This window comes from Oncorhynchus tshawytscha, unplaced genomic scaffold, assembly GCF_018296145.1.
Source record: "Oncorhynchus tshawytscha isolate Ot180627B unplaced genomic scaffold, Otsh_v2.0 Un_scaffold_4_pilon_pilon, whole genome shotgun sequence".
NCBI lineage: Eukaryota > Metazoa > Chordata > Actinopteri > Salmoniformes > Salmonidae > Oncorhynchus > Oncorhynchus tshawytscha.
In genome coordinates this window covers 2,211,926-2,230,997 of record NW_024609834.1, presented here as the reverse complement: position 1 = coordinate 2,230,997, position 19,072 = coordinate 2,211,926, and the positions used below count along the sequence as shown (strand labels likewise).

The window sequence follows — 19,072 nt, the reverse complement described above, 5'->3', positions numbered from 1 at the left end:
GCAATCATTCAGGATTTAGGCAATACCAACCATGGCTGTGTCTCTGTAGCGTTTCATTCTGCATAACTAAGATCTAATGATCACTTAACATTTACAAAGTGCATGTTATTCCTAGTGCTAACTGCTGTATAGAGGGTCATTGTATTGTGTTTCTCTGGAAGATCCACTGACCTTATGGATGTCCAGATGCTTCCCCTCTGTGTTCTGACACACACACACACACTGGGTGGGAGCCAGACTATTCGTTTGACTGAAGTGCCAGACCAATAACAATCAACCACAGCTGAGAATAGCCCTCAGGTGAGTCAAAACGGCCTGCTCTACTGTGATAACAAATGCAGTGGATTGTTCAGGCTGAATGGGAGCTGGATATGAACAACCCTCTTAGGCATCTGTTGAGGACTTGGGTGAATAAGGCTGTGAATATGACACTGACACATTCGTAAATGAATGAAAGGTCATGTGAGCTTGGAGCTTTCACATATAAGTAAAGTATTGGTTAACTACCCAAATGAAAATAACATCAAGGCAATTCTGTGTTTTGGTAAACTTTATTCAATAGAAATCCAGTGTTCATTCATCATTGTCATTCCCCAGTCAGAAACTCAGACAATGTAAAACAATTATTTTGTTAAGTCCTTTAAATATGTAATCAACCATGATAGCAGTCCTCAAAACAGACACCCCCCACCCCACATGTGTTCTGATCACTGAGTAGCGAAATTATCATCCACCACTGTCTATGACAATCCACCCCACCCAACACACATACTGAAACCAACATTATGAGAGACCTCTTGTGGCCAGATATACAGGCAGTAAAGTAGGCTTCTCATGGTAGGCCCCAGTAAATCCCAAGTCCTCCAATACCCAGTTCCTGTGGCCCTTCCTAGGGCATCGGCTCAGTCTACTGCCATTCAGAAGTCTTCCTTAGGGCCGTCTTTCAGCCTCTGTCTCATCTCTTTAGCATGTTGTTTGCTTTTGTCCCTCTTTGCAATTCGCTGTTGATCAGAAAGAGAAACATTGTTGAAAATACCAACAGTAGGCATCTGGTGAGGCATCCCTTTAGAATTAAAACCAAATTGCTGGTAGTCCTCACCTCGTCCTTCAAACAAGCTCTCATGGCACGGTCCATATCATTGCAATGGCCAAAGAACTTCTTGACATTGTGCTGAGGATGAGACATTAATTCCATATTTTTTGACAGGTAAGAGTGTAGCTATACTTGACTGCTCCTACACACTAGTTTAGAACAGCTACATTGTAGAGCAATACAGTAGATCTTTCAGTTGGAGGTCTATGTGGGACATGTTCTTAAGATGCTGTTGAGTCATTCCACCACAAAAAGCACAAAAAATAGGATTTTGACACCATCTCATGTTGTTCTGAAATTGTTTCTGTAGTTAAACGTATTAGATTAACACTCCTGAAACATGACTTTGTTGAAATATAATTTGATCTCTGAGATATTAAGCTAATTGATTGCACCCTAATTGGCCATTTTAATTTATAGGATTCATATATTCTTCAATAAATATATACTGAACAAAAATATAAACGCAGCATGTTGGTCCCATGTTTCATGAGGTGAAATAAAAGATCACAGACATTTTCCATACGCACAAAAAGAGTATTTGTTTACATTCCTGTTAGTGATGATTTCTCCTTAGGGAAGATAATCCATTTCACCTGACAGATGTTGCATATCAAGAAGCTGATTAAATAGAATGATCATTACACAGGTGTACCTTGTGTGGGGACAATAAAAGGCCACTCTAAAATGTGATGTTTTGTCACACAACAATGCCACAGATGTCAAGTTGAGGGTGTGTGCAATGGGCATGCTAAGTCCAGGAATGTCCACCAAAGTTGTTGCCAGAGAATTCAATGTTAATTTCTCTACCATAAGCCACCTCCAATGTCGTTTTAGAGAATTTGGTAGTACGTCCAACTGGCCTCACAACCGCAGACCACGTTTAACCACGCCAGCCCAGGACCTCCACATCCGGCTTCTTCACCTGCGGCATAGTCTGAGACCAGCCACCCAGACAGCTGATGAAACTGAGGAGTATTTCTGTCTGTAATAAAGCCCTTTTGTGGTGAAAAACTCATTCTGATTGGCTGGGCCTGGCTCCCAAGTGGGAGGGCCTATGGCTGTGCAATGTTGCGTTTATATATTTTTTCAGTATAGTACCTAACTTATGATTTGGATCATAATTCATGAGAAATCCACCCAGACCTCCACACCAATCCCACCCCAACAACCAGTATACAGTATCAGTTCTCTATGTCTGACAAGTAGTATGGAGCTGCTGCTTGGAGTATTGCTTCTTCATCCTTTGAAATGTATTCCCTGTGATGTTCTTTTTTTCCCCGTTCAGAGAAATTAGCCATTGAAGTCGCTTGAATTATTTACCATAAATTAGTGTGAAAGTACCAGGTTTTGCCTACTAGATGCCGCTGTTCCTGATAATGCCACCACAACCTTTTGTCCATTTTGCTGGTCTCAATATTTTCTTTGTAACTTAGGGTAGAAAACCAATATCTTTTGCTCATGATGAAAATAAATTGTACGGTCATCCTCACAATTAAAGCCAGTCCTCCATGAAAGCAATTCTGTTTGGCCTTCTTTTAGGCTTAATTTGTGTCTGTGTGTGTGATTTATTCCCTTCAAAAAAGGTCTGGGTTAGTTAGACCACACCTGGCGAACAAGCAAACCATTAGGCTACAGCAGTTCTAATTATTTAAATATTATGGTCTCATGGTCTTCAATGGTAAAAGTCCTAAACACACACTGTATAGCGTTTTTTGCATTGATAATGGTATTGGGTTGAGTTTAATGGTAAATGTCACTAATCGCACTACATTCAGAGATGTTTTCTAATAATTGTATTGAAAAACATGACTGCCATGCAAAGGTTAATAATTGTATTATTTTATTAGGGTTCTCAAAACATTTTACTCACTAACCCAAGTTTTGGGCTTGTAGGAAAAGTGTTCATATGAGATTGCTACATACGGATAGCCCTCTCAGAAAGCTGCCATTTGTTGGACTATTCATGGAGAGTTGGGTTGAAGCATTAGGTTGTTAAAAGAAGGACTGACTGGCTCTACCACACTATTTATTTTCACCATGAGCAAACGCTATTGGTTTTCAACCCTAAGTTTCAAAGAAAATGCTGTGATCCATTTAAAGGTCCAATGCAGAAGTTTTTATTGTCACGTTCTGACCTTTATTTCCTTTGTTTTGTATTCATTATTTAGTATGGTCAGGGCGTGAGTTGGGGTGGGCAGTCTATGTTTGATTTTCTATGATTTGGGGATTTCTATGTTTCGGCCTAGTATGGTTCTCAATCAGAGGCAGGTGTCATTAGTTGTCTCTGATTGAGAATCATACTTAGGTGGCCTGGGTTGCACTGTTTGTTTGTGGGTGATTGTCTATGTTAGTTGCTTGTGTCAGCACAGTCCTTATGATAGCTTCACGGTCTTTATTTGTTTTTGTATTCAGTGTTCAGTTCTTTCTTTAATTAAAACATTCATCATGAACACATACCACGCCGCATTTTGGTCCTCTGATCCTTCTCGCCTCTCCTCTTCAGATGAAGATCGTGACATTTATATCAAATCACTTCTGGGTACCAATTAAGCAACTTACTATGGTTGTTTTCCATTAAAATGGTCCAAATGAAACAAAAATAGCTTCTTAGCAAAGAGCAATCTCTCAAGCAAGAATTTACCTAGGACTGTCTGGAAGTGGTCTAAGTGGGGAGGGAAAAACGTAGACAATTTCACAGTATTATTCCAACCCTTAGTGTGTAAATATATATAAAACACAGGAAAATCACGTATTTGACTGCACTGGGCCTTTGATAAGAACCACAAGAGACCAGCAAAATGGATAAAAGTGTGGTAGCAGTAGCAAGAACAGAGGCATCTAGTGTGCAAAACCTCGTACTTCCACACTCATTTATGGTAAATAATGCAAGAGACTTCAATGGATAACTTCTCTAAACGGGGAAAAACCATCACCAGATTCCCAGGGAATACAATACAAAGGGTGAAGAAGCAATACTCCAAGCAGCAGCTCCATACTACTTCTGAGACACAGAAAACTGATACTGTATACTGGTTGTTAGGGTGGGATTGGCCTGGGGTGTGGTGGGTCAGTGGGTGGGTGGCTTTGACCTTTTTCTTGAATTCCTTATGCCTTTACGCAATGGTAGGAAGAAGTTTGATCCAAATTGAATGTTGGGTACTATATTTGTTGAATATTATTTGAATCTTATAATTTAAAAGGTCCTATTTAGGAGCAATCAATTAGCTTAATTTCTCAGAGATCAACTACATTTCAACAAATAATATTTCAGGAATGCTAATCTTATCTGGTTCTACTACAGAAACGATTTCAGAACAATCTGACATGGTGGGTGTAAAGGCTTGCTGAAATGACATGTAACGACCCAGTCTATGGTTCTCAGGCAAGTATACAATATCTTACCTCCGTGTGACACTGCTTCAGCAGATTTATCAGTATGTTGCAGTCATCCGTGTGCAGGTGAGGCGACAGATCAGAGTGCATTCTGAGTTAAGGGCTTACCACTCCAACAATACTGGAAAGACATACAATACCAACCATGTTTGTGACTACAATGTATACTGAAAATTACAATTTAACTATTTGGGTTTGTGTAATGACTGTCTACTCTAAATTATACTCCATCCACCCAGTCCCTCTCCATCCTGCAAACTCACGGGGATGATCCGTTTTCTGTTTATACTTACCTGCAATGAGAGAGAAAACAGGTTTAAACACAGGTAGGCAGGTTAAAACTAATACAGGTAAAGACATGGATAGCATTGCCTGTGTGGGTTAATGAAGGACAGAATACCAGACACAATGATAAGAGCCCATTCTTTCATCCTGATTCATGTCAAAGCTGTGATTCAGCCTCTACTGTAACAAGTAGGCTAGCAGTGGCAGCGTCGTTATTAAGTCATAAAGTTGTGGTTGTATGGAGTTGGACTTTGCTACATATTCAGAGACCGGTTGAAATAGACTCAAATGTGTAATGCAGCAAAGGGGCCAAGGAAACAAAAATTGTTCAATTGAATGATACTAGCTAGCTAGTTACAGACTGTTCCAGCTATAGTCCTACTAGTACTGTAAGTAATTTAACAAAATATACTGGAATATGGAATTACCTTAAAGCTGTGAATAGAATAAGGTAGCTAATTGAATAAAGATATTACCAGTTCAGTTGGGATATCATTGAGATATCTATCTTCCGGGAATATAATATATCGTTGACCAAATGTCGCTAGCTGCAAGTGGCTAGTAGTAGCGAGAAATACCACTAAAGGGCAAATGCAACGTTCTTTCAACCCCTTGTTTTAACTGCTATTACTGCCAGGTTACTGTCGATGTATTTACATCTAGCTAGCTACTGTACAAATCTTGAAAAATGTGTTTAACAATTCAGACATAGCATTCGATTGTAAACCTAGTTATTTATTTGATAAAAGGAAGACATGATGGTAGCTATATACATTTATCTCAATCTTTCGTAAAGGTAAAGGACTACACTCTGATTGACATTACAGTAGCAAATCAACACCCGCTCCCGTTGGATGGTGGTCCAATCACATTAATTGTCGATCACATGTGGGTGGGCATTCCCTCAATTGCACACAGCAAATAACTCCAGTCATTACAAGACTGGAACATAAAACACATTATATTACATATTTATGTACGATTGTAGTATATGTGCATTATAGCTATATCATCATATGTAATTCATCCTAAACACTGTGCATCTATGCCTCTCCAGCAGACGGCGCCATCGCATATTGCAGTGGAAAGACGAATACATTTTTACGAAACAAAATCCCAGATGTCAGTTTTCTATTTATTTTGTTTTTACACGTTTTTGGTTTAATTTAGGACAATCTTAAACCACATTTACTAACATCTAAACACCTTTAAAGCATGTGAATATGTGGAAAACGTTATCTGAAGAGGAAATGACGAAACAGGAAGTTTGACCCACCAAATTAATCCGATTGGTTGACTCTCGTTCGGCGGTTTGTTTTGGATTTGCGTGTCTGCTGTTAGCTTGCTTTCTAATGCGTTTTAAGAGTTTAATTGGTTAAAACATCGATTTTAAGCATGGATGACTCTACAAAGCGTATATTACAACGTCTGATGCGACGAATCCCTTCTCAAATGCTCCAGACAATGCTTGGCAAGTGGGCTCATCTATCAAGGGAGGACCTGCATTCGCTGGACTTCACACAACCAAAATGGGTGTTGACGGAACATCTACTGGCTCTCTGTGAGGTAAATGTAGCTGCTTGACTATATAGTTAACGTTACCTATCTAACTAGCTTTCTAGTGATGTTCTCTTTAGCTAACTTGTTAACTTAATCTAACTCACTTTAACAGTTCATCATGGGCTAAGTGTAATCCACATTTTTGTTATACAATCAACCCTTTCTGATATATTCTACTTGTATCTTTCCCAGGAGAATGGCTTGAGAGTGAAACACATCACAGAACTCGAGATGATCTGTAAGTGTTATTTGACTGTGTGAATGAACTAATTCCCCCCTCAGTAGCTAATGGTCTACTTAGTAATAGATAATACATTTTACCAATGCTTTCCAGATATCATTGAGAATCCGAACCAGGGAATGTGGCATGGCTTCCAGCTCCTTGATGCAGAGGGTAAATGAAAGTCTCAAATACCTTGCTGTACATTTATAAGTGCTTTCACTGACACTCACAAAGTTCCTTTTGAAAGTGGACCCTAATCAATATTAGACTTCCAAGGTATTAGAGGTAGCCTAATCAGCATTACTGTTAATTTCAAGTATATTTTTCTTCACAGAGGATGCACCATCTATTGAGCTGACACAGTTCAAGAAACAGTTCAAGGCCAACCTCACAGAGCTCATCAGCAATGTATGTATGACTTCCATCTTTTATATGCTTGGTAGAAAAGACAGAACAAACATTCATTAAAATGGCTTGTAATGTTCCTCAATTGCTGTGCTTGCACGTGCCATCTCAGTCAATGCCTGTGTTTGTCTTTCCTTCCAAGGTGTCTATTAAAATAAAGAAACACACAGATGAGGCCATATGGATACGTGTTGCCTGGGGGGACAACTTCACAAAGCCTAACCACCTTAAACCCACATATGTTGTCCACCATCTTCAGACCCCTTATGTCTTTGTGACCGGCTTGACTTCAAAGTATAAGCCTCTTTTAAACCAGGCAAGGATGCTTTCCTAATTGCCCCTGAGGGGATTCATAACGTCATGTTGCAATGCTTAGAATTCTGTTTCTAGGGTCTGTATCTCCTGTTTCACAGACTGAGTTCTGTCATACAGGCCTTGGTTCTGGCCACAAGATATGGCTCTATGAAGGACGCTCACCTCAGTGGACGGAACCTCACCGCCATCAGAGACCTACTGATGAGGCAGTACCAACAGGTAGGCCTGTAAAAGCCTTTATCATGACCATCCCACTGCTTACTGCTAACAAAGAAAGCCTATAGAACTAACTATAGAGATTCTGTGTTCTGCACCTTTTCCTTCATTCATAGGTGTTCCCCACCAAAAATCCAAAACCTCTTCAGGAAAAGAATCCTGTCCCTAGAAGTATGTTTTGTTGTCTGCTTATAAAATACAATTGTAATGTATACATGAACCGAATCATGGTGACAACCACAACAAATTAGATATCAATAGAATATTGACTTAGAATGTCAGTGAAACACAAACTATTTTCTCATTTTAGACCCCAATATAGAGAAAGAACATGCTGAGAATACAGAGAACCGACTTCAGATTGCCTGTGAGGCTTTTGGCGATGGGACACTACCTCAACTGCAAAAAGCTGTCTACAAGGTGCAAGAAGTTGAACTATAGTTGTTTACGAAAAGCTTTCTCCTCGTGTGCCTACTGTGCTGTGTGTGACTATGTATTCTGCTCTCTTCTCAGCTGGAGACCAAGTTCCGAGATAACTCTAACAAAACGTTGACAGGCAGAGAAGAGCCCTTCAGAGGAGTGGTGGAGTTTGCCAGCACCAACCTCCTAGAGTCACTCAGGCACTGTGTGTCCTCAGGTACAGTATCTATATGTCTGGGGCTGGGCTTTGTTTAATATCCCCTTTAATCTCTGTCAATGGGAAGAGCCACATCTTCTAGTTTTTTGTTTTACCTTTATTTAACTAAGTCTTATTTACAATGACGGCCTACCCCGGCCAAACACTAACGATGCTGGGCCAATTGTGCGCCTCCCTATGGGACTCCCAATCATGGCCGGTTGTGATACAGCCTGGAATCGAACCAGGGTCTGTCGTGACTCCTCTAGCACTGAGATGCAGTGTCTTAGACCATTAAGCCACTCGGGAGCCCTTTGCTCTCTCTCGGGAGCCCTTTGCTCTCTCTCTCTCTCTCTGCACTCTGTTCCATACCCTCAGGTTGAGAAGTCAAGTCTTCCAGGTGTATGCTCAGCATTATAATGTTTTATTTGATGTGGTTTTAGTTAGTTAACTGCTCATATATGGCTCCACTTCTTTATTCAATTCTGTCCATCGCCACAAGGGGGCAGAGGAACCATGACAGACTTTCACTGTGTCCATCTCATTCTCCAGACAGATGTGCTGAGTTGTTTGGTGCTTTTCGGAGGGTCTGTTATTGAGTGAGTGGATTCGATTAGACTCAACCGGGGTGAACCAGACTATGGCCAGTCACATGACCGGCTGAAACCGGTGAGGGCAGAGTACCCTGCCCAAATTGAACAGTAATATGCGCAACCTGGTCATATTGTCAACATGGCAGCATGATGGATCATTCGGAAACATACAACATGTTTTTTTCCATTAAAATGTATGTTCAAATTTTCAAACTAGCTTTCTTTGGGACGTTAGATAGTGATTTATCAATAGTAAACACTTGTTCAAGTGAACATGAAATCCTAACTCATTACTCCATGTGTTACGTCACTTTTGTTTCGTGCGGGGCACCTGCTTACCATGCCAGATAAGCTGCCCAGTTTTAAAACCCCCCCGAATCCAATCACTTTTAACGCTGTGTAAACTCGGCCTACCCCTTGAACAGGGTGGGTAAAAACGAATCCCCTCAGTAATTGCTTGTGATTGTGTTTTACAGGTATGGCGTCAACTCCAGTCACCCCTCTTCTCTCATCTATCACACAAAAAGGGAGAAACTATTTTGTTATCACAGACAAAGGAGTTTAAATCAAGTTTAACTGTAAGATCTACCAGAACAAGTAGTGTATATTTGTATTGAATGTTGACATTTCATGGGGTTCAACATATATTTTTTAGAACACATTGTTTACCCATTCACTCTGTTTCAGAATAAATCAATTGACATATGTAATCTGTTTTGTTTTATGTCATTTGTTTCACTTATTTTATATGAACAAATAAAACATTTCTGCAATTATGTTGATGAATTTAGTGCATTTTTCAGAGTCCTTCACCCATGTGTTGATAAGAATAATCTCTGTTATTGTTTCTCAGTTAATATACTACAATCTGTACTCTAATAAATGTTATTGGATGGATTTTTTTTTTTAAATGTTAAACTTTGTGTTACTTGAGTAGTGTACAGAAAATATGTAATATATCACAGAAGTAGCTACAATATTGCCACTTGCCAGCCCTCTGATGTTGCCAGGACGCTTGTGGGAGTGGCTGTCTGTTGCTAAGAAAGGTCTCCCGGAAGTGGCCGCCTCCTTGTATTTTCCGGACCATATTTTCCTGGCTTGTTTGCAGCAGCTTTTCTGCTGCCTGAGGAGCAGTTGGTTTGGTGACTTGTCAACAGAAACATGGCTGCCTCTGCGTCCGGGAATGCATACCGAAACGATAACGCTTCCACGGGCAGTCAAAAATGCACCGAAGAGCCCCCTGCACCGACGCGGGAGATTATCAAACCGTCTATCATCGAGCTCACCAAAGAAGTGCGGACCAATATCCTATGCACCGTAGAAGGATGTGGCAAGATTCTACCGAACACGCCAGCCCTGAACATGCATCTCGTGAAGTCCCACAGAGTAAAGGTAGCTAGCTTGTTAGCCTATTTGCAAGCTAACCAAAGAGGCTACTGACATATTCCAAAACGTCTATTTTTCAATTCATGATGCTTGTATCGCTAACTAGTTACGTTAGGTAGTTAGAGGCATGCTTATTGGGAAAACGGCAAGTCATTGTGCACTGTTTGAGGCCAGTTCTTTGAAGTTGGCTAGCTACAACTGTATATTGCTGATAACGTTATTTGGTTACTATTGTGAAACATTGCTTTAAAGCATTTGAACTATCATCCTAGGCTAGGATCATGGCTGTATGAGACTGATTATCCTGGCTAATGTTAAGTTAACAAGCTTTCTTGTACTGCCTTTACATGTCAGCCATACAAATATATTATATGTTCAAACCCACACGGTTAGATGCGCACAATAACACGAACATTGTGGATATTCAGATTAATATAATAGTTCGTTTAAAACGTTTACATGCTTTGCAAGAACAACGATTTCAGTAATAATCCGGTTTACATAAACACATCTGAAGTTATGCTAATGATGGGACTTTTGATAAATGCAAAACATCGGCAATAAAAATAAACGTTCTACCACAGTGGCCATGTTAATTTGAGAATACGATTTGATATTGAATTAGGACATATAATGTTTGTATGTGAAAAGATGCACACTTTCAGTTTTTCCGAACTCACGATTGAGGGAGGTTTGCGCTACGGGTGCTGGCACATGCGCAGATCAAATACACCGCTGGAACGCCGATTAAACTGTTTACGTGCCTTAATTCGAAGGTTGCTCCGAAAACCAGGTGTTTTAATCGGTTTACTTCGATTATGACCTTACTCTGCTTATCTTAAATCGGCGTAAGTTGTTTAAATGACTGTCATACTCAGTTTAATAACGAATTATTAGTGTGCATGTAAATATACTTGTCTCCATGCCCACAGCCTAACGTTGTAATATTATTGAGTCATTTGGTTTTCTAGAAGATTATGGAAATTCGAGCAATTAAAATAACCCTCAGTGAATTAATGTTTATATGGCTGAAGAAGATGGGCTAAGCCCAAGATGTGCAATCAAATCAGTCTGACTAATGTCACACTGTCTTTAGCCTAAATGTGAATACTGGCTACAGTAAAGGTCTTGGAGACAATGATCCTCCTCTTTAACTGAAATGTATGCACTGTCCTCGCCTAGTCTTGCTGCCCTGTGGGAGTCCTAGTGATTCCAGTTTCCCCCAAATGAATGCTGTTCTCTGCTGGGATCTAGCTGTCTTTTGTCTTGCTACAGACTGAGCTCTTTGGAAAAAAAGAAAAGGTGAATGTTTGAATTTGAATTAGGTCTGAAAAGCACTTCATGCTTCTGAAGTGCTAACTGTTCTCAATATTGAACTAATTCAACTGGGCCTAATGCAGGAGAATGAGAGATGGAGAAAATACATTATGCAGCAGTTCATGAAGGAAACAATGTTAATCTGAACAAAATGGTGTGAAGTGAGCGTAGTCTTAGATGTCTATGACTGTGTGACAGGGCTGCCAGTAGAGGCAACTATACCCTTGCTTTTGAGAACCCAAAGCATTCTGCCTTGTCACAAAGGTTCCCCGCTATAAGTACCGGTGGGAGCATGTGACTACAATCCCAACGCTCTGTTTTAATATTTAGAAACGTCAGTTATCGCTTGCGATACGGTTTTCAAAACATATGGAACTTATCCTTCATTTCAATTAGAAATAATCTTTCAATAAAATACATTTACTGTAGCAGGTTTGCACAGATCCATACGCCCTCAAACTACACTTCCTCCTCAATGAGCCAGGCAGCCCAAACTGCTGCATATACCCTGACTCTGTGTGCAATGAACGCAGAGAAGTGACACAATTTCACCTGGTTAATATTGCCTGCTAACCTGGATTTCTTTTAGCTAAATATGCAGGTTTAAAAAAAAATATACTTCTGTGTATTGATTTTAAAGAAGGCATTGATGTTTATGGTTAGGTATAGTTGTGCAATGGTTGTGCTTATTTTGCAAATGCGCTTTTGTTAAATCATCCCCCGTTTGGCGAAGTTGGCTGTCTTTGTTAGGAAGAAGTAGTCTTCACACAGTTCGCAACGAGCCAGGTGGCCCAAACTGCTGCATATACCCTGACTCTGTTGCAAGAGAAGTGACACAATTTCCCTAGTTAAAAGAAATTCATGTTAGCAGGCAATATTAACCAAATATGCAGGTTTAAAAATATATACTTGTGTATTGATTTTAAGAAAAGCATTGATGTTTAGGAACATATCGGCCCTTATTAATCGGCCATTCCGATTAATCGGTCGACCTCTAGTTATAACACGGTTGTCACTGGACACTCACTGTGCCTTAACTCGGCTGAACTGCCGTATCACATTTGCTGGCCAACTGCTGGATGTGTGTGTAACACGGCAATCAATTTAATTTCACACACTTCCGAACATTACAAATCGTACTCAAATAATAGCCTTCTGTACTAGGCAGGCTGTAGTGTTAGACTAGTCACACTTCTTGTGTAATGGCTGTATGCAAGGTGTCAGTGAGTCACTTAACATGTTTAACTCGCATGTTTTCAGTTTGCATTTCCTAGCAGCGATGCTGCTCAGCAGACCCTACCCAGGCTGTCTTGTAGCAGACAGAAACAAAGCTATCTCTGTCCTGCCTGCCTGCCTGTATCACCGTCTGGCAATGCACTGTGCCTGGTCTGTCTGCTGGGAAGGGACATAATAGTGTCATGGAGAGCAGCTCAGGGACTGTGCTCTGGCCTAGAACAGACCGTCTGAATGTTAACCTGCTCATCTGCTGCTGCAAGTAGCCTATACAGAACTGTATGCCTCTGATGTAGCCTTTACAATAATATAAGATACACTGTGTCTGTTTCCTGTGAAGACAGATCATTTTAGCACTATGCAGGATGTTTATGTATATTAGCCTAACTTCCATCAAAACGTCTCTTTTACTGTAACAATGACACAGTCGATGTAGCCTGCTAGGTGACCTTGGCCAGTGAAATACTGCAGTGCTAGTAATGATGGTTAGGCTGTACACACGGGTCGATGCTGAGGTCTATCTGTGGCCTGTGAGTCATACCAAGCTCTGTGTCTGCTGTACTCTTACATAAGCATCATGCTGTTGTTCATTGAGTTAATACAATGTGCTGCTGACAGCTGTCTGGAGACTGCCAGGAGTGTGGAGTGATGTAGCACACTGGAAAGCACAAACTCGATGTGCTGTTAAACTAATAACTTTCATCTGAACCTCTTTAAAGTCATAGATGTGGACCTTCCATCTGGACCACCTTCGTCTCTGTATTTGACATTCATATGGTTTTCTACAAAGGATAATTGGCGTGTCCATCGGCTGGATGTTTTCGAGAGAGAGGATTTTAGTCTCTCTCTAACTAAAGTATAACTAATGCCTAGCCTTTAGCTCAGCGGTCTTGAGAGTTGTCTGATGGCCTACCTTTCTAAATGTGGTTGGTTAGCCTACATTATTTCACTGCTGACAGATGACACTAAATCTTAAGCCTTTAATATCACAGTCTAATCATTCATCCTCTCTCACCACAGGACGGTCTTGTCAACCCCACCATCAGGAAGGACATGAAGGGCTCCCAGAAGCTCTACTGTTGTCCCATAGAGGGCTGTCCACGAGGCCCCAATAGACCCTTCTCCCAGTTTTCCCTGGTTAAACAGGTACCACATATCTACAGTCAGTCTAAGATCTGTATAATGACAGAGATTGCCTGGCTGAAACCACCTGAGTCAGACTCATGTGGATTGTCTAATGAATGAAAAGACTGAGACAGACATTTCCTCCTGGGTTTTCCCCTAATCACTTTCGGGTCCTGCTTTGGATCTCCCCTGAGATCCTGATGGTGGATGGGAATTGTAAATTATTGGAAAGTGTGTCTAATAATTATGTCTCAATAGAGAGGCTTTTGAAGTATAACTAGGAAATTGGAATTAGTGAACAAGAAGGGAATAATAGATTCCTTTATTGTATTTTTCCAGTTCATGTAACAAGTAACCTCCTCTCATAGCCCGATGTATATTCTGCTCTATCCAGCACTTTATGAAAATGCATGCAGAGAAGAAGCACAAGTGTTCCAAGTGCAACAACGGCTACAGCACAGAGTGGGACCTGAGGCGCCACATAGAGGACTGTGGGAGGACCTACCGCTGCACGTGTGGCTGCCCCTACGCCAGCAGAGCAGCGCTACTGTCACATATCTACAGGACCGGCCACGAGGTCCCCACAGAACACAGGTAGAGGGTACAAAACATTAGGAACATGTACTCTTTCCATGACATAGCTTTCACCTGGTCAGTCTGATTATTGACGTCAGCTTTTAAATTCACTTCAATCAATGTAGATGAAGGGGGGGAGACAGGTTAAAACATATATTTTTAAGCCTTGAGACAATTGAGACATGGATTGTGTATGTGTGCCATTCAGAGGGTGACTGGGCAAGACAAAATACTGAAGTGGTTTTGAACAGGGTCTGGTAGTAGGTTTCAGGCGCACCGGTATGTGTTAAGAACTGCAATGTTGCTGGGATTTTCACGCTCAATAGTTTCCTGTGTGTATCAAGAATGGTTCCCCACCCAAAGCACATTCAGCCAACTTGACACAGCTGTGGGAAGCATTGTAGTGAACATGGGCCAACATCCCTGTGGAATGCTTTCGACACCTTGTCCTGCGAAATGAGGCTGTTCTGAGGGCAAAGGTGTAAGGTGTTCTTAATGTTTTGTTCACTGTGTGTACTGGATATCATACTAGAGGGCAGTGTTTCCATTAACAGGTTATTGACGGGTTTTGGCCAATTTAAAGTCCAAAATACACAAAAGCTGACATATATAAGCATTGTCCAAGACATTGTCCAGCAAAAAACATCCTCCATAAATCACATTAGCTACGCATGGAGGTTGGTTCACGTCGTCTTTCAATGATCTCTCTACTTCGCCTGTTTCTCTTCCTGCCTGGCTATCTTGAGCTCATGCTCTCACTAGAGAATTAGCAAGATATCAACTGGAACAGGCCACAAAATGTTCACATGCCAGTCTCTGACACATAACTGCATGCACATGACTCAGTGGAGAATGATGATTTTATGCTACATGAATCTCCCTAAAATAGAATGTACGGTAATGTCCACTAAGGGGGAATGCAAGAGATGAAATAATCGTGCTTCCCTACTCTTCCTCTAGTCTACTGCCTGTTTCAGTAGTTGGCTCAAAAATGCTTGACTAACTAGCTACTGTACCAAGGATGGAGGTACAGACAAGTGGACAAATAATTAGACACTGAAACAGAGGATTTTGACAAGCCAGATGGACAGATTGAGACGTGTTGTGCAAGGCGCCAACGTTCACTTTGTAGGCTATCCTTCCTCCTTGCATATTGCAGTCACTGCCATGTGGTGACATTGAATCGGCAGTGGGTGCTCCTCAAAGCATTAGTCGACACATGACATTCAAATGGGTTTCTATTAAGAAAGACTTGTATTTGGTTGGACATGCTGTTGGAGGGGACTTAAAGATGGTGGGGACACGTGGTGGCAGAGAGGCTCAACGTCTTCAAGTGTCATGCAGTTTATCCAGTAAACCATGTCATTATTCAATAACAGATCATGTTGGGACAAACGCCTGCATGCACAACGTGGCTTGAGAACAGACCTTGAATTTGACTGCACAACGATGCTGCCACTGTACCTTGCTTTTATTAGTGTTTGTCAAAGCTTTAGAACTACCTACTGCTGTTTTGTCTGCTTGACGTATTCTCTCCTCCGCCCGGTGTTTGCAGGTATCCACCAGTGAAAAAGCGGAAGATGGAGAGACAGATAAGTGGAGCGGAAAAAGTCAAGCCCAGTGAATTCATGTGTCAGATCATAAAAACAGACAGAGAACTCTCAGAGGACTCCCTCCCTTCAGACAGGGTCTGCCACAACAACCCCCCTAAACACCTCCAGAAACTCCTTCTACCCAAGCCCGAAGTGGCTCTGGTGAATTTCCCTGTCATGCAGCTGGCCCATCTCCCCGTCCTCCTTCCCTCCACAGAGAGCGGGGTTCTGAGGTCTGTGGTGCTGGCTTTGGACAGCCAGGGCTCCTTCAGCACCCTCCACCTCATGCCCCAGTCCATGGGGGCCATGGTGCCTCACCTGGACCCTAAGACCCTGTGCTTCAGGGGCAGCATGCCTGCCTCCCGCTCCAGTCTGGGGCCTGTCAGCATGGGGGTGCAGGTAAGTCTGGAGTCAGTGGGCTCTGGCAATGACTCAGGAGGAACCAGGGGGAGCAATACCTCCACCAACATCCAGACAGACATCTCATACTTGTCCAGAATGCCTATGGGGGTCGGGGTGGGGACGGAGATGTGCCCCTTTGGTGAGTCGTCGGTCTCATCGTGTTCTCAGACAGATATTAGTGTGAGTGCTCAGGTCCTGCTGCCGGTCAGTGTAGAGACCCAGACGTTCCCCTCTAAGGCCAAAGCCACCACCACCATCGGGGCACAGACAGATACCCTCAGCCAGCTGCCCTGCCCCTATTCCTCCCCATCCCAGTCCCCCTACATTACCAAGCAGACCCAGACCAGACTCATCCTGGCTGGGTCAGAAGAGAGGGCTCAGATGGACCAGGCCATTATGTGCTCAGACCTTTTCGACAGTTACTCCCTCAGTGTCTCAACACAGACGGCACTGACAGACGGAAGCTTCAGAACCCACGGTGTAGACGACCCCCTTTCCGGTAACAGTCTCTATGACCACGACAAGTCAGCAGGAGGCATGTGCTTTGGCGTGCAGACAGACGATCTCCAGTCGGGCAGCGTGGCGGACAACCAAACCCAGACCACCTTGGCTCTGTTCAACGACTTGGAGAATATCTTGTCAGGTCACTCTCTATCCGGTCACCAGACGCAGATGGATCATTCAACAGGCTGTGGGTCAGGTCTGGGCTCTGTTCAGGAACAGCACACGGGCATCGACTTTGACTTTGAGGAATTCCTGAACGCGGCCCACATCCAGACCCAGACGGAGGAGAGCGAGCTGAGCGGTCTGGGGGCCGACACACCCCTGGAGGTCCTGGATATCCAAACCCAGACAGACTTCCTCCTCCTGGAGGGCCTGGGAAACAGTGAGGGGCCGGGCCGGAGCCAGGCCAGCGACCTGGAACTGGAGATGTTTGACACCCAGACCCAGACGGACCTCAACTTCCTGCTGAAAGCCGGAGGCCACATGCCCCTAGGCAACATTCTGCGCCAGTCCAGCTTCTCCATGAGCACAGAGTCCTCTGACACTGAGACGCAGACCGACCTCCACCGACAGCTTACACCAACACCAAACTCCAACACCCTTCCCTCCGTGTCCCAGGGTGACCAGGCCAGGCTCTTGAGCAGCACGGAGACTCAGACGGTGACCGACGCATCTTCTGAGGGCCTCGGAAACCTCTTCCTGACCAGCAACGAGACTCAGACAGTCATGGACGACTTCCTGTCAGCTGACATGGCCTGGAACATGGAGTCCCACTTCAGCTCGGTGGAGACGCAGACGTGTGAGGAGCTGTTTGCTCTCTTTCAGCACTCTGAGAAACCCAACAGCTGAATTACCACCCCCCACACACACCTCCTCAGTCCACGCAATGGGGTTCTGGTTTCTGTCCAGGAGGTCCTGGGATCCTACTCATCATACTCTACAGTCTTTGTCCCTCTACTACTGGAGGTTTAGGTGTAGAAGTGAGCCTTCTTGAAGTCTTAGGACATTCTACAGAGGGGTAGCATGTCTAGGATAACATGTCCAGACATCTCCCTCATGCTAGCTCGAAAGCACTTTATTATAGTTCATGGATATGATTTCCCATCCTTGTTTACATGTTTATTTGCGCGTCTTACTACTTAAATATATATTTTGTCTGAAAAGCCAGTTTAGTCCGTTTACAATGTTTTAAATTTTGAGCACTAATGTTTGCTGTAAAAGAGTATGTAATGCCTGTTGAGCCTTTCCTTAATCATTCTGCTATTGAATGGCTTCTGGCAGATTTGATGTGGCACAAATATACTCGTAAAACTCTAAAATAGTTGCCGCACTACCATTGTTGACATGTGATTGTGAAGTGCAGTCTTGTAGAATTGCCCTATTGGTACAGGGCCACCCACCTATAAGCTGGGTCACCGCGTTAGCAGACTAGCCTGTCATGGTCTTTGACTTATTCATTAGCTGGCTAGCAGCACAGTGTGCTGAAGTGATACAACACTGTAGAGAAACACTATGAGGATCTAGCTACTCTCTAGTCACTGTGATTATGTTGTGATTGTGTATGTCCACCATATACAGTGCCTTCAGAAAGTATTCATACCCCTTGACGTTTTCCACATGTTGTTGTTACAAAGTGGGACTAAGTGGAACAAAAAATTGAGCATTTATGGAAAATGTAATGAATATTTCTGCATTAAATAAGTATTCAACCCCCTGAGTAAATGCATGTTAGAATCACCTTTCAATTACAACTCTTTCTGGGTCAGTCTTTTGAGATTTCCATACCTGGATTGTGCAACATTTGCCCATTTATTATTTTCAGAATTTTTCAAACTCTGTCAAATTGGTTATTGATCATTGCTAGACAACCTTTTTTAGGTCTTGCCATAGCTTTTCAAGTAGATTTAAGTCAAAACTGTAACTCGGATATTCGGGAACATTCACTGTCTTCTTGGTAAGCAACTCCAGTGTAGATTTGGCCTTGTGTTGTAGGTTATTGTCCTGCTGAAAGGTGAATTAATCTCCCAGTATCTGGTAGAAAGCAGACTGAATCGGGTTTTCCTCTAGGATTTTGCCTGTGCTTAGCTCCATTACGCTTCTTTTTTATCCTCAAACTCCCCAGTCCTTAATGATTACAAGCATACCCATGACATGATGCAGCCACCACTATGCTTGAAAATATGTGGAGTGGTACCCCAAACATAACACTTTGTATTCAGAATAAAAAGTGAATTG

The 19,072-nt window shown here is 42.5% G+C and overlaps 3 protein-coding genes across 6 annotated transcripts; 2 read left to right on the top strand and 1 right to left on the bottom strand.

Moving 5' to 3' along the window:
• Positions 1-535: 535 nt before the first annotated feature.
• On the bottom strand, positions 536-5,584 carry LOC112249260 (COX assembly mitochondrial protein 2 homolog). 2 transcript variants are annotated; one of them, XM_024419064.2, is made up of 5 exons: positions 5,251-5,584; positions 4,753-4,782; positions 4,499-4,610; positions 1,100-1,171; positions 536-1,001 (listed from the first exon to the last, which is right to left on the bottom strand). In XM_024419064.2, exons 3-5 carry the CDS (start codon positions 4,577-4,579, stop codon positions 918-920), a joined length of 237 nt encoding a protein of 78 aa, XP_024274832.1. In that variant the 5' UTR covers positions 4,580-4,610; positions 4,753-4,782; positions 5,251-5,584; the 3' UTR covers positions 536-917. The 2 variants fall into 2 exon arrangements, with proteins under 2 accessions (XP_024274832.1, XP_024274831.1); XM_024419063.2 differs by lacking the exon at positions 4,753-4,782 and having other exon boundaries at positions 5,251-5,583.
• On the top strand, positions 4,974-9,483 carry LOC112249259 (centromere protein N). 3 transcript variants are annotated; one of them, XM_024419062.2, is made up of 11 exons: positions 4,974-5,163; positions 6,236-6,340; positions 6,527-6,572; positions 6,669-6,728; positions 6,892-6,965; positions 7,105-7,278; positions 7,395-7,496; positions 7,610-7,664; positions 7,804-7,913; positions 8,007-8,130; positions 9,179-9,483. In XM_024419062.2, exons 2-11 carry the CDS (start codon positions 6,239-6,241, stop codon positions 9,265-9,267), a joined length of 936 nt encoding a protein of 311 aa, XP_024274830.1. In that variant the 5' UTR covers positions 4,974-5,163; positions 6,236-6,238; the 3' UTR covers positions 9,268-9,483. The 3 variants fall into 3 exon arrangements, with proteins under 3 accessions (XP_024274830.1, XP_024274828.1, XP_024274827.1); XM_024419060.2 differs by having other exon boundaries at positions 5,835-6,340; XM_024419059.2 differs by having other exon boundaries at positions 5,832-6,340.
• A 277-nt stretch (positions 9,484-9,760) lies between these two features.
• LOC112249258 (ATM interactor) lies at positions 9,761-18,638 on the top strand. Its single transcript, XM_024419058.2, has 4 exons — positions 9,761-10,094; positions 13,659-13,784; positions 14,158-14,357; positions 15,895-18,638. The coding sequence occupies exons 1-4, from the start codon at positions 9,864-9,866 to the stop codon at positions 17,684-17,686; spliced, it is 2,349 nt and encodes a 782-aa protein (XP_024274826.1). The 5' UTR covers positions 9,761-9,863; the 3' UTR covers positions 17,687-18,638.
• Positions 18,639-19,072: the final 434 nt, after the last annotated feature.